Source organism: Perna viridis, chromosome 2, assembly GCF_037379345.1.
Source record: "Perna viridis isolate PV_CMFRI_1.1 ecotype Kerala chromosome 2, ASM3737934v1, whole genome shotgun sequence".
Taxonomy (NCBI): Eukaryota; Metazoa; Mollusca; class Bivalvia; order Mytilida; family Mytilidae; genus Perna; species Perna viridis.
The window spans coordinates 55,049,139-55,063,244 of NC_142446.1; the positions used below are offsets into that span (position 1 = coordinate 55,049,139).

A 14,106-nucleotide genomic window follows, 5' to 3' on the forward strand; every position below is an offset into this window, starting at 1 on the left:
TATCCCACAGTAAACAGGAAAGATCTATAAGGGCACATATTTCAAGTTCAAATAACTCATCTATTATCCCACAGTAAACAGGAAAGATCTATAAGGGCACATATTTCAAATTCAATTTGAATTAAACCTTTTCATTTTATACTAATTAGGTACCTGCACATGCTCGGCCACTGGCGATCCTCACTATGTAACGTTCGATAGACAACTTATTCACTTTATGGGTATCTGTACTTATACCATGGTTAAAACGAAGACAAGTGATAGGTGTGGTGGGTTTGAAGTTCGTGTGAAGAACGAGCACCGGGGACGAAACAAAAGAGTGTCTTTCACAAAATATGTTTTGATAATATTAAAGAGCTCAACTATTAAACTTGGTAAAAAGAACTCTATATTTGTAAGTTAAACCTTTAGTATATTTCATAGTTACTTTGCGTTCTTAGTGACTATATAAAATTAATTAAATGTATTAGCGAAACGAAAAACAAATAATATTCTGTGAATTGTTAAGATAATGGTAATAATTCCATCTTCCATTACTTCCATTAAAACAAACAAAACCTTGAAATGCAAAAAAATGTCATGAAGATTAAAAAATTTTTTATGAAGATTATTTATCTCCGACTGTTTAAATACAATGATCCAGTTACTTCAATGAGACGATGAAGTAGGTTTTAATCTAAGTAAGACATGTGTGGGACAAGAGGATCAAGCCGCACCCTTACAATGCGCTTTCAGCTAAAAACCAACCAAATAAAACCAGAGAGATTACATTACCGCTATAACCTTGGTTCCCTTTATTACTCTTTCAACTTTATCATTCGGCAGTTGATTTTTTGTTGATTTTGTAAAATCAATGTTCTAGGTAAATAACATCAGAGTTTACTCACCATATTCCGGTTCTAACTTCCGGATCGTCCTAACAGGGAGAAATGTTCGAGTGGAATCAAACTGTGGATTTAGGGTAACATGGGATGGAAATTCAGCAGCCACTGTAACAATTCCTAAAACGTATAGTGGTAAGATCAATGGAATATGTGGAGACTGCAATGGGAAAAAAGACGATTTTAAAACTGCAAAAGGTGTCGATGTGAGCAAAAAGAAGGACAAATTCGTACAGATTGGAATGAGTTATATCGCTGGAAATAATAATGATCTGAACAAAAGGTAATAGTTTTATTTTCCCAATTTTATTTAAAGTTACAAATATAAAAATATCAGTATTAAATATTAAAAATTTAGACATGCTGTATGCATGTTTCAAGGAATGTCCTCTCATCAGCAGCACTATAATCAATTGTAATGGAAGATATGAATTCAAAGATTGATTATATACAAGAGGCACTCAAAACCAAATTTAAAACTATCGAAATAAAAAGCCAACTTTATCACCAAGAGATTCTACAATATGCAATACAAGGAGTGAAGCCTCAGTGTTTTAAGTATTTTGACATTATTAAAACTGCAAATTCTAATGAATTTGATAAACAAAATTTGATAATATTCGGGGTGAGACGAGTCTGCCTTATAGGTTGGTGAATACCTACAACGACCTTTGGTCCACCAGCAGTGGCATCGATCAAATGGTTATTAAATACATATATACCAATCAAATGTAATGCAAATTACGATATGGTCTAAACGTGTTTCACGGAGTAACCTCTCACCAGCAGTATTATAATCTACTATATAGGAAGATCTATATTCAAATATTGATTGTAGACAAGACGTACACAAAACCAAAAGTATTTTTCAACAAACAATTATACAATGACCACATATGTCAATTTCCTTGTGAGCAGTCTTAATGTGATTTTTATAGCGTGTAATTGTTTTTAATTTTAGGATAATATATACATTCTTAAACTTTCTGCAATTGTGTATTGATTTAGGTGTGCAGTCAACGATGTATCAGACCCATGCACTCCTGACAAAAAAGCGAAAGCTGTAAAAGCATGCTCACATCTGAACCCAGGTTTACGAATGAGTCCGTTCATGCCATGTGCAGCTAAAGAAAAAGACGTAATGACCGATATGTACAAATCTTGTTTATTTGACGCCTGCAGTAATATTGGAGAGCCACACCTACAAGAAATCATATGTAATATACACGCAGGAGCCGCGGAGCAATGTGAGGACTTGGGAATTCCCATCAAGTGGAGGAGAGCCGATTTTTGTCGTAAGTACATAGAAACTGATTTAAATTTCCTAAAATACACTGCTTTTAATATTACTTTTATGTTAAACTGTTGTTTGAAAATCTTAATTATTTTAAAAAAAAATAATGTATTAATCAAGACTTATTGGTCGAAATAAAACAAGAACCAAGGAATTAAAGAAACAGTTAAATTGATTATTAAATTAAGACATTAAAGTCAATAATTTGACAGCTTGCTATTGCGAAGTAAATACCACCAAATATAAAGTTTAAACACTGCCTATAGAAGAAATAGTTCACATTGTAAAGAAACCTATCGTACAAATGATGCTTTTTCTGTCTACATAGGCAATATTTTAACGTAACGATAGTCGGTTCTGTATTTTATTCCATGCATTCATTCCCCACTGTATTCAACCAAATCAAACCCAATTAAGAACGATAACGATAACTGCAAAGTGCCTATTTCATACACGATCTATACATTTTTTATCTCAAAATTTCAACTTTTTTTTTTTGACATGCAAGAATCACCCCCTATCTGATTTTTATAAAGACTGCTGTTTAATATTGAAAATCACAGCAAGACAGTTAATTGATGAAGCATCAGTAACAAAACTACTTTTGTAACTTTTTGTTTTATAGATGTAAGGTTTAATCGTTATTTGCAGGCGGATCAATAACAATCGATATCTCTCCACTTTCTGATTTTTTTTCTGTGTATATAATGATTCATAAAAAAATAACATTTCAGCTTTAAAGTGTCCATATAATATGGAATACAGTTCATCAGTATCTGGTTGTCCTGCTACCTGTGTAGACCCCAATGCTGAAGCTTTGTGTTTAAGTCCAAATACAGAGGGTTGTAAATGCAAACATGGATTTGTACTTAGCAACGATAAATGTGTGAGGAAGAGTCAGTGTGGTTGTGTCGGACCTAACAGACAATATTACCCGGTATAGATTATATAGATTATGGATCGGTTAAGAAAACAATAAGTATATACTAAATAACCCTATTAACTTACCTCAAAGATCCTGAATAACAAGAAGAGAGATTTTTTATTTAGAGTTTAAACTACAATGTGTTAAAAGACCAAGATTTACTTGGTTTTAGCTATATATTCAAGAAACATTAACAAATAAAAGAAATACACAGTGCATTTTTCAAGTTATAACTTAAGGAAGTGATTGTTTGGTATTTTTATGTAGACGCAAAGCTTTCGTTATTGGCAGATTCGCATATTTCCGTTGGTTGGTTATTACCGATATCAAAACATAATGGTCAATATATTGACGTCTTCAAGTAAATTGTCTCAAACTATAAAAATAGATATAAAACAGTTTCTTGATAAAACTACAGGTCCGTATTTCCACAAGAAGAGATTGGGGAAAACCATAAATCTGTGCTATCCTCTTTTGGTCTCTCTACCAAGAACGATGATTGTGATTTACCGTCTATGTACTGGATTCCTAAACTTCACAAGAATCCATACAAATAACGTTTCATGGCTGGATCTGCAAAATGTACCACCAAACCTCTTTCAAAACTTTTAAATTCTATACTCAAAGCTGTCAAAGAGGGTCTGCAGTCCTACCACAACACTTGTTACTCCCGAAAGATTCGAAAGATCTTTTGGAGACAATCAGTTCGAGACTATTATCTGAATATAATAGCATTAAAACATATGATTTTTCAATACTGTATACTTCTATTCCCCATACTCAGTTAACATCCCGACTTAAAAACATTATACATCGTTGTTTTTCCAAAAAAGATGGTACACCTAGATACAAATATATAGTTCTTGGTAGAGATTCCTGTAAAAAATAATTCCAAATCATCTTCCAAATATACAGAGGAAGATGTTTACAAAATGCTGGAATTTTTAATCGACAACATATTTGCCCAGTGTGGTGGACGTGTTTTTCAACAAACGGTCGGCATTCCAATTGGAACAAATTGTGCTCCTTTACTTGCTGACCTATTTCTTCACTATTATGAGGCTAACTTTATAGCTGATTTGATCAGAAAGAAAGAATATCGTTTGGCTAAATCCTTCAATCTCAGTTTCCGCTATATAGATGACGTCTTATCTTTAAACAATCCTAATTTCGAGGATTTGATACATCGCATCTACCCAAAAGAACTTGAGATAAAGGATACTACAGACACTGTAAAGTCAGCCTCATATCTTGACCTACACTTGGAAATCGATGGTAAAGGAAAACTATTGACCAAACCTTACGACAAACGTGATAACTTTTCATTCAGAATTGTCAACTATCCTTTCATCTGTGGCAACATCCTTTCGGTTCCTGCGTATGGAGTGTTCATATCACAACTCATACGTTATGCCAGAGCTTGTCGAAACTACGCAGACTTTTTGTATCTCGCTAGAAGTCTAACAAATAGGCTTCTGGAACAGGGTTATGTTGCTACAAGATTGAAGTCATCACTACAGAAGTTTTATGGTCGTTATCATGAACTCGTGGATCGTTATGATGTATCCATCAGCACCATGAAAACTAATTTATTCAACGGGTCATAGTTTGCCTTTCCTCGTTTGTCTACCCCGGACTTGACATTTTATGAGCAACTCGGCGGGTCTTTCTAGAAAGGCAGAGGACGCTTACCCTACCGGTGTTGGTCCATGCTCCCAGTTTTTAGTGGAGTCCAAGTTGCTCATTTACTTTTGTTACTTTGTATGTATGATTTTAGTTACTTTAAGATCTTTGTTGTGTGTGTCTGTTTTCCGTGTCTGGTCTTTGTCCCTTGATTACATTCTTTTGATTACTGCTATAACCTTGGTTCTCTTGATTACTCTTTAAGCGGAGGGTTCAAAACTGTATTGTAACATATAGCCTTCATTAATTTTATATGCAAATTCATAACTCTAACTGTTTACAAATTTACGGATGAGTACATTTTTTGGGGTTTTTTTAACATCATTTGATACAAATATTAATTAGTTAACTTTTTCTCATTCGTTACAATTAATAATATTTTTTACTCCACAGCTCAAAGATTGTTACATATTGATATATTGCGATTCGACATAATTAGTATCACTTCCATTTATAAATTACTTATAGCTAAATGCCTTGATAACGACCTCCGATTGTTCAGTAGTAACACAGTGTAAGATCGTTAGAGGATCTCCTGTTCTTGTGACGATAAGAAAACAAAAGTGTCATAAAAATGCCAGATGTGTCCCTAGAAACGGTGGCTACAAATGTGTATGCAAGAAATTCTTCAAAGGAAATGGCGTTGATGTCTGTAAAAGTAAGTTTGAAAAGTTATCAATGATGATAAAGTTAGATAATTCATTAGTGCTGTATGATATTTTTAATAGTTCAGATCTTCGAAATTCGGTTCAATCACAATGAATATGAATCTGAAACAACTACACCATTAAACTATACACTTTTGTTTTATAGGACTATGCCTTAAACGTTATTGTCCCAAACGTTGCCCAGGTGGCTACAAAAAGAATCGATATGGATGCAGAACTTGTGCTTGTATAGGTAAGGCTTTTTCTGATTTCTTTGTAGGTCGGTCTTAGTTTGTACTGGCATACGAGACCACCTAACATGCCATGAACTCTACTGACTGAATGTAACATTTTGATGATATATTGAAAATTATTCAAAATGATTCGTACATAAATTTGTATCCATATCCAACGTCCTGTCAATTGTTGCCTAATACCTACCACCGACCAATAAAAAATACATTAAGAAACACACTAAATTCATTTTGGTTTAGTTTTATATGACAATTAGCTTTTCTCACAACTTTGTTACCAGATACATTTACCCGATCCAGGTCTATAGTCATGAGCAATATTGTGAGTATTTCTATTCCGTAAAATATAATTAGCCCAGTCACACCGAGCTTTTCATAGTCATTTATTCATGACAAATATGATATGCTTGCAATGAGAATGTTGCAAAAATAATACAGATATCATGTTCCATCTTAACCATGGAACTATTCTTTCTGTTACAAACGTGATCATCAAACTGTTCAAACGCTTATTTAATTGTTTACAAATTACAAAAAAAAATGTTAATTGCACTCCATAGCATTATATCATAAGTATTCATGCAAATGACTAGCGCTTAATAATTTATCGGTTTATCAATGTCATATGCAGAAAAAAAAAAAACAAAAAAACACACAAATCCGCAATTTGAATTTTGATATGAAGGTGTTTACTTTTGTACATGCCTCACACACTCTTCATTTCACTTAGGACTTTTTCCTAAAACAAGAAATCGGAGTATACTACTTTTCCTATTATTACTTTTCTACAACATTAAATTATATCATTTGACCGCTGATTTGTTTATCTCAAAACATATTTTAATTTAGTAATTTGACTTTTAAAAACATAGAAATATCATTTATAGAAGAAGACATTAATTCCAATTCATACATGCAACGTTTGCATGGTGTTCTGCTGTTTACAGAGGAACCAACAAGAGATACCACACCAAATACCATATGGTTAATTGGTGTTTCATTTCTCTTGCCCCTTAATTAACTGCATTAAACCTTATCCAGGTGGATAAAAAACAAAACAAGTAATGGTGTAAAACTTGTACTTGCGAACGTAATACAATAGTGAATTGACTTGTATTGGGTATGTAACTCTCATTGTGAATCCGCAGTTTAACGAATATGTCTCGAGTCTTCAATTCAAAAGCACATTTATCATTTGCCAAGCGCTTAGTTTAGTATTTAGACAAAACCTGTGTAAAATACCGACAACAAATAACATGATAAAAGTGTAAGAAAAGATACAAGCTGTAATACTACGTTCCGAAATCCGAAGGTGAAAAAAAGGTATATCTGTTTCGAAATTTCAGGATGGTCTTCATCATGAAATCCGTTAAATGTTTTACAAGGACGATTAATGTAAGTGGTGTCACATGTTTTATTTACATCTTTCAGTCAAGCCTTGGAAATGCTATCATTGGACACCAGCTGATAAGAAAGAACACGCAAAACTTGGACAGAAGAAAGTATGTGAACGAAATGGAAGAGTGTTTACACGTGGATTGAACGGAAAATATCCAGGATGTAAAACTTGTTGGTGCTGTCAACCAAATAGTAAGCTGACTAATTATCTCAATACATTTTAATGACAGGTAAAGAATTGCAAACCCTTAGTGTCGAACGATTTTAGACTAGCGAATTACAGCTAAAATACACGTTTAAATTGATATTTACGAACCACTGACATTGTTGCAAAGATTTGAGAAAAACTCGTTTTGATGGCATCCGACTATATGCTATGCTTTTCGGTTTTTTGGCATAATTTTTGTTTTGCACTGTTGTCTTTTCAATTCATCCAGTCAAGTATAATAATTATTTCACAAAAAGATACGCTCAGAGTTTGTACGGTATCGTTATGTGTTCATGTTTAATATCCTGATATGACTGTTTCAAACTCCGACTCCATTCTTCGTTGATGTTTACCGCTTTACAATAAAACACCATTCGGAGTAATTTCTTACTACATTCCAATTGAATAATTCATGTTTCGTTTAATTTGTGTAAAAATACCAATAAAAGTACATCAATCTATTTTTACATGATATAAGTGTTCAAGATAGCAATATATATGGAAGATTTTTCATTGTAATACTGCGTTTGGAGATCCCGGAAGTGAACAGTAAAATGTAGATCGGTCTTCGAATTTCAATGTGATCTACATCGTGAAGTCCGGATATAAAATGAAACTAGAACGAGAATTCCAAACCTTTTTTTAATAAAAGTATTTTTCTAAAACTTTGTATCAGTAAATGAAAATCTTTAGTTTCTTTCATTTCGTGCGAGAAATACCGTAAAGACATAAATTGTCGCACAGGAATTGTTGAAAATATAACCAATCATCAGTGCTGACGAGTATGAGAATATACTTCTCCCGATTTTACTATGGAACTCTTTTGGTCAAAGTGTGACAGCAATAACATAAACTGTTTTTCTCCTGTTGTTTCCTGACGCTACACTACAAAATTCCCTCTCCTTAACATTTCCCAGAAATTACAGACAGTACAAATAGTTCGGACATTGCCTATAAGATAATTCATGGTTGAGAAAAACACACCGAGTAAAATGGTGTTTATAACAATATTCTTTACTAAATTCAGAGCGGTATTTTTGATAAATCCCTACAGTATTCTTATTCTAAAATCAACCAAATCAAGAACGGCGAATTTGCAAAGTGCCAATTTCAAACACAGGCCTTTTATTTTTATCTAGAAAGTTCTACAATCGGGTGACAAATTAAGACTGGTAATGTGGTATATAACGTTCGCTGAATGTAAAATAAAAGTAAATTTGATCGTCCTTTTACATGCTTGAATTATCCACAGCTTAACGTTAAAGGAAAACATGTAAATAAAACGGGTATGACAAATTCACATCGAACACATCTCCCTTTAAATGCCTTCAACATTAAACAAATAATGTTACTATAACTGTTTGAGGTCAATACATTTTGAACTCTAATTATCGACGATAAATTTCACGATCGCCAAATTATAATTTTTTTTATAATAAATGGCATAAACACTGTCTTCCCAAATAGCACAAAGACCCAAGTGTATCCCTAAATGTGGACGCAATGAGTACTGTAGAAATAAGAAATGTAGATGTAAGCGTGGGTTCAAGAGATCGGCCCTTGGAAAATGCAAGCGTAAGTCGAATTTGACTTTTTTTCATAATTATTGTTTTTTTTTTCAATCTGCTTATTATTATTTTTTTTTCATTCTGGATAATTATCATTTACAGTTTTACAATGTATGTTCTGTTCAAAAGCATAATTCGTGCGTTCAGTCACACCTTATCATATATAACATGAAGTTAAATCTCAACTCCGTGTGTCACTTCTATACTTTCATTACGACATACTCTCAAAAAGCGTGTAATTTTATAATCATTTGTTGTTCAATATGATAACCATATTGCGATCTTTTGACAATGATATGATAGATGACACATGGTAAATGTTATTTACCATATCTTTGTACATTTATATAAACATTGAAACATTTAAACAAGTAAAGGAATGAGCTTAATGTAGTTATTTGGTTGAGCAATTTCTGTTTTAACAAGAAAAAAACCTTGTTTTTTTAAACAGATATAAGAAATGACTTTTATTTTTATCGTTTCTTCTCATACTTTTCATAATAAAGTTTTTTTGGTTAAGCAATTTTTATTTGAACAAGAAAAAAAACCTTGTTTATGTAATGATATAAGACATCAGTTTTTTTTCTTCATAGGAATACAATCGAAATGTAACCCTAAATGTGGACACAATGAGTACTGTAGAAACATTATAACAAGCATTGGATTTAAACAGCACGATAAAGTTATTTGGTTAAGCAATTTTTATTTTAACAAGAAACAAAACCTTGTTTTTATAATGATAAAAGAAATCAGGTTTATTTGTTTTTCTTCATAGCAATACAATCGAAATGTAACCCTAAATGTGGACGCAATGAGTACTGTAGAAATAAGAAATGTAGATGTAAGCGTGGGTTCAAGAGATCGGCCCTTGGGAAATGCAAGCGTAAGTTGAATTTGACTTTTTTTCATTATTTTTTTTTCAATCTGGTTATAAATATTTACACTTTTACAAAGTTTGTTCAATTCCAAAGCCCACTCCGTGTGTTGAATCATACTTTATCACATAAAACACGGTTAAATCTCGACTCCTTGTGTCACTTCTGTTTTCATTACGATATACTCTCCAAAAATGCCTTAAGTTATAATCATATGTTGTTCAATATGATAACCGTATTGCGATCTTTTGACAATGATATGATAGATTACACATGGTAAATGTTTATAGTTATATTTATATATGTATAAACATTGAAACATTTAAACAAGCATTGGGTTTAAGCAGCATGATAAAGTTATTTGGTTAAGCAATTTTTATTTCAACAAGAAAAAAAACCTTGTTTTTGTACTGATTAAAGAAATCAGGTTTATTTTTTTTTCTTCATAGGAATACAATCGAAATGTAACCCCAAATGTGGACGCAATGAGTACTGTAGAAATAAGAAATGTAGATGTAAGCGTGGGTTCAAGAGATCGGCCCTTGGAAAATGCAAGCGTAAGTTGAATTTGACTTTTTCTCATTATTTTTTTTTCAATCTGGTTATAAATATTTACACTTTTACAAAGTTTGTTCAATTCCAAAGCCCACGCCGTGTGTTCAGTCATACTTTATCACATAAAACATGGTTAAATCTCGACTTCTCGTGTCACTTCTGTTTTCATTACGATATACTCTCCAAAAATGCCTTAAGTTATGATCATATGTTGTTCAATATGATAACCGTATTGCGATCTTTTGACAATGATATGATAGATTACACATGGTAAATGTTTATAGTTATATTTATATATGTATAAACATTGAAACATTTAAACAAGCATTGGGTTTAAGCAGCATGATAAAGTTATTTGGTTAAGCAATTTTTATTTCAACAAGAAAAAAAACCTTGTTTTTGTACTGATTAAAGAAATCAGGTTTATTTTTTTTCTTCATAGGAATACAATCGAAATGTAACCCTAAATGTGGACGCAATGAGTACTGTAGAAATAAGAAATGTAGATGTAAGCGTGGGTTCAAGAGATCGGCCCTTGGAAAATGCAAGCGTAAGTTGAATTTGACTTTTTTCATTATTTGTTTTCAACCTGGTTATAAATATTTACACTTTTACAACGTTATTTCAATTCCAAAGCCCACTCCGTGTGTTGAATCATACTTTATCACATAAAACATGGTTAAATCTCGACTCCTCGTGTCACTTCTGTTTTCATTACGATATACTCTCCAAAAATGCCTTAAGTTATAATCATATGTTGTTCAATATGATAACCGTATTGCGATCTTTTGACAATGATATGATAGAGTATATTTATATATGTATAAACATTGAAACATTTAAACAAGCATTGGATTTAAGCAGCATGATAAAGTTATTTGGTTAAGCAATTTTTATTTTAACAAGAAAAAAAACCTTGTTTTTGTAATGATAAAAGAAATCAGGTTTATTTTTTTTCTTCATAGGAATACCATCGAAATGTAACCCTAAATGTGGACGCAATCAGTACTGTAGAAATAAGAAATGTAGATGTAAGCGTGGGTTCAAGAGATCGGCCCTTGGAAAATGCATGCGTAAGTTGAATTTGACTTTTTTCATTATTTGTTTTCAACCTGGTTATAAATATTTACACTTTTACAACGTTATTTCAATTCCAAAGCCCACTCCGTGTGTTGAATCATACTTTATCACATAAAACATGGTTAAATCTCGACTCCTTGTGTCACTTCTGTTTTCATTACGATATACTCTCCAAAAATGCCTTAAGTTATAATCATATGTTGTTCAATATGATAACCGTATTGCGATCTTTTGACAATGATATGATAGATTACACATGGTAAATGTTTATAGTTATATTTATATATGTATAAACATTGAAACATTTAAACAAGCATTGGGTTTAAGCAGCATGATAAAGTTATTTGGTTAAGCAATTTTTATTTCAACAAGAAAAAAAACCTTGTTTTTGTACTGATTAAAGAAATCAGGTTTATTTTTTTTTCTTCATAGGAATACAATCGAAATGTAACCCCAAATGTGGACGCAATGAGTACTGTAGAAATAAGAAATGTAGATGTAAGCGTGGGTTCAAGAGATCGGCCCTTGGAAAATGCAAGCGTAAGTTGAATTTGACTTTTTTTCATTATTGTTTTTTTCTTTCTGGTTATAAATATTTACACTTTTACAACGTTTGTTCAATTCCAAAGCCCACTCCGTGTGTTCAGTCATACTTTATCACATAAAACATGGTTAAATCTCGACTCCTCGTGTCACTTCTGTTTTCATTACGATATACTCTCCAAAAATGCCTTAACTTATAATTATATGTTGTTCAATATGATAACCGTATTGCGATCTTTTGACAATGATATGATAGAGTATATTTATATATGTATAAACATTGAAACATTTAAACAAGCATTGGATTTAAGCAGCATGATAAAGTTATTTGGTTAAGCAATTTTTATTTTAACAAGAAAAAAAACCTTGTTTTTGTAATGATGAAAGAAATCAGGTTTATTTTTTTTTCTTCATAGGAATACAATCGAAATGTAACCCTAAATGTGGACGCAATGAGTACTGTAGAAATAAGAAATGTAGATGTAAGCGTGGGTTCAAGAGATCGGCCCTTGGAAAATGCAAGCGTAAGTTGAATTTGACTTTCTTTCATTATTTTGTTTCAATCTGGTTATAGATATTTACACTTTTACAACGTTTGTTGAATTCCAAAGCCCACTCCGTGTGTTCAGTCATACTTTATCACATAAAACATGGTTAAATCTCGACTCCTTGTGTCACTTCTGTTTTCATTACGATATACTCTCCAAAAATGCCTTAAGTTATAATCATATGTTGTTCAATATGATAACCGTATTGCGATCTTTTGACAATGATATGATAGATTACACATGGTAAATGTTTATAGTTATATTTATATATGTATAAACATTGAAACATTTAAACAAGCATTGGGTTTAAGCAGCATGATAAAGTTATTTGGTTAAGCAATTTTTATTTCAACAAGAAAAAAAACCTTGTTTTTGTACTGATTAAAGAAATCAGGTTTATTTTTTTTTCTTCATAGGAATACAATCGAAATGTAACCCTAAATGTGGACGCAATGAGTACTGTAGAAATAAGAAATGTAGATGTAAGCGTGGGTTCAAGAGATCAGCCCTTGGAAAATGCAAGCGTAAGTTGAATTTGACTTTTTTTCATTATTTTTTTTTCAATCTGGTTATAAATATTTACACTTTTACAAAGTTTGTTCAATTCCAAAGCCCACGCCGTGTGTTGAATCATACTTTATCACATAAAACATGGTTAAATCTCGACTTCTCGTGTCACTTCTGTTTTCATTACGATATACTCTCCAAAAATGCCTTAAGTTATAATCATATGTTGTTCAATATGATAACCGTATTGCGATCTTTTGACAATGATATGATAGATTACACATGGTAAATGTTTATAGTTATATTTATATATGTATAAACATTGAAACATTTAAACAAGCATTGGGTTTAAGCAGCATGATAAAGTTATTTGGTTAAGCAATTTTTATTTCAACAAGAAAAAAAACCTTGTTTTTGTACTGATTAAAGAAATCAGGTTTATTTTTTTCTTCATAGGAATACAATCGAAATGTAACCCTAAATGTGGACGCAATGAGTACTGTAGAAATAAGAAATGTAGATGTAAGCGTGGGTTCAAGAGATCGGCCCTTGGAAAATGCAAGCGTAAGTTGAATTTGACTTTTTTCATTATTTGTTTTCAACCTGGTTATAAATATTTACACTTTTACAACGTTATTTCAATTCCAAAGCCCACTCCGTGTGTTGAATCATACTTTATCACATAAAACATGGTTAAATCTCGACTCCTCGTGTCACTTCTGTTTTCATTACGATATACTCTCCAAAAATGCCTTAAGTTATAATCATATGTTGTTCAATATGATAACCGTATTGCGATCTTTTGACAATGATATGATAGATTACACATGGTAAATGTTTATAGTTATATTTATATATGTATAAACATTGAAACATTTAAACAAGCATTGGGTTTAAGCAGCATGATAAAGTTATTTGGTTAAGCAATTTTTATTTCAACAAGAAAAAAAACCTTGTTTTTGTACTGATTAAAGAAATCAGGTTTATTTTTTTTTCTTCATAGGAATACAATCGAAATGTAACCCCAAATGTGGACGCAATGAGTACTGTAGAAATAAGAAATGTAGATGTAAGCGTGGGTTCAAGAGATCGGCCCTTGGAAAATGCAAGCGTAAGTTGAATTTGACTTTTTTTCATTAT

General features: G+C 31.9%; 1 protein-coding gene across 1 annotated transcript in view; it reads left to right on the top strand.

Moving 5' to 3' along the window:
• The window catches only part of LOC148626101 (uncharacterized), an 84,526-nt gene that overhangs the window by 44,489 nt on the left and 25,931 nt on the right, over positions 1–14,106 (top strand). The window contains exons 41-56 of the mRNA XM_088571083.1: positions 150–394; positions 863–1,164; positions 1,890–2,176; positions 2,910–3,112; positions 5,252–5,441; positions 5,597–5,683; positions 7,116–7,274; positions 8,758–8,865; positions 9,634–9,741; positions 10,183–10,290; positions 10,731–10,838; positions 11,998–12,005; positions 12,328–12,435; positions 12,876–12,983; positions 13,423–13,530; positions 13,970–14,077. Of these exons, the coding sequence (XP_088427209.1) occupies positions 150–394; positions 863–1,164; positions 1,890–2,176; positions 2,910–3,112; positions 5,252–5,441; positions 5,597–5,683; positions 7,116–7,274; positions 8,758–8,865; positions 9,634–9,741; positions 10,183–10,290; positions 10,731–10,838; positions 11,998–12,005; positions 12,328–12,435; positions 12,876–12,983; positions 13,423–13,530; positions 13,970–14,077 (2,345 nt within the window). The remainder of the gene's footprint in view (positions 1–149; positions 395–862; positions 1,165–1,889; positions 2,177–2,909; positions 3,113–5,251; positions 5,442–5,596; positions 5,684–7,115; positions 7,275–8,757; positions 8,866–9,633; positions 9,742–10,182; positions 10,291–10,730; positions 10,839–11,997; positions 12,006–12,327; positions 12,436–12,875; positions 12,984–13,422; positions 13,531–13,969; positions 14,078–14,106) is intronic.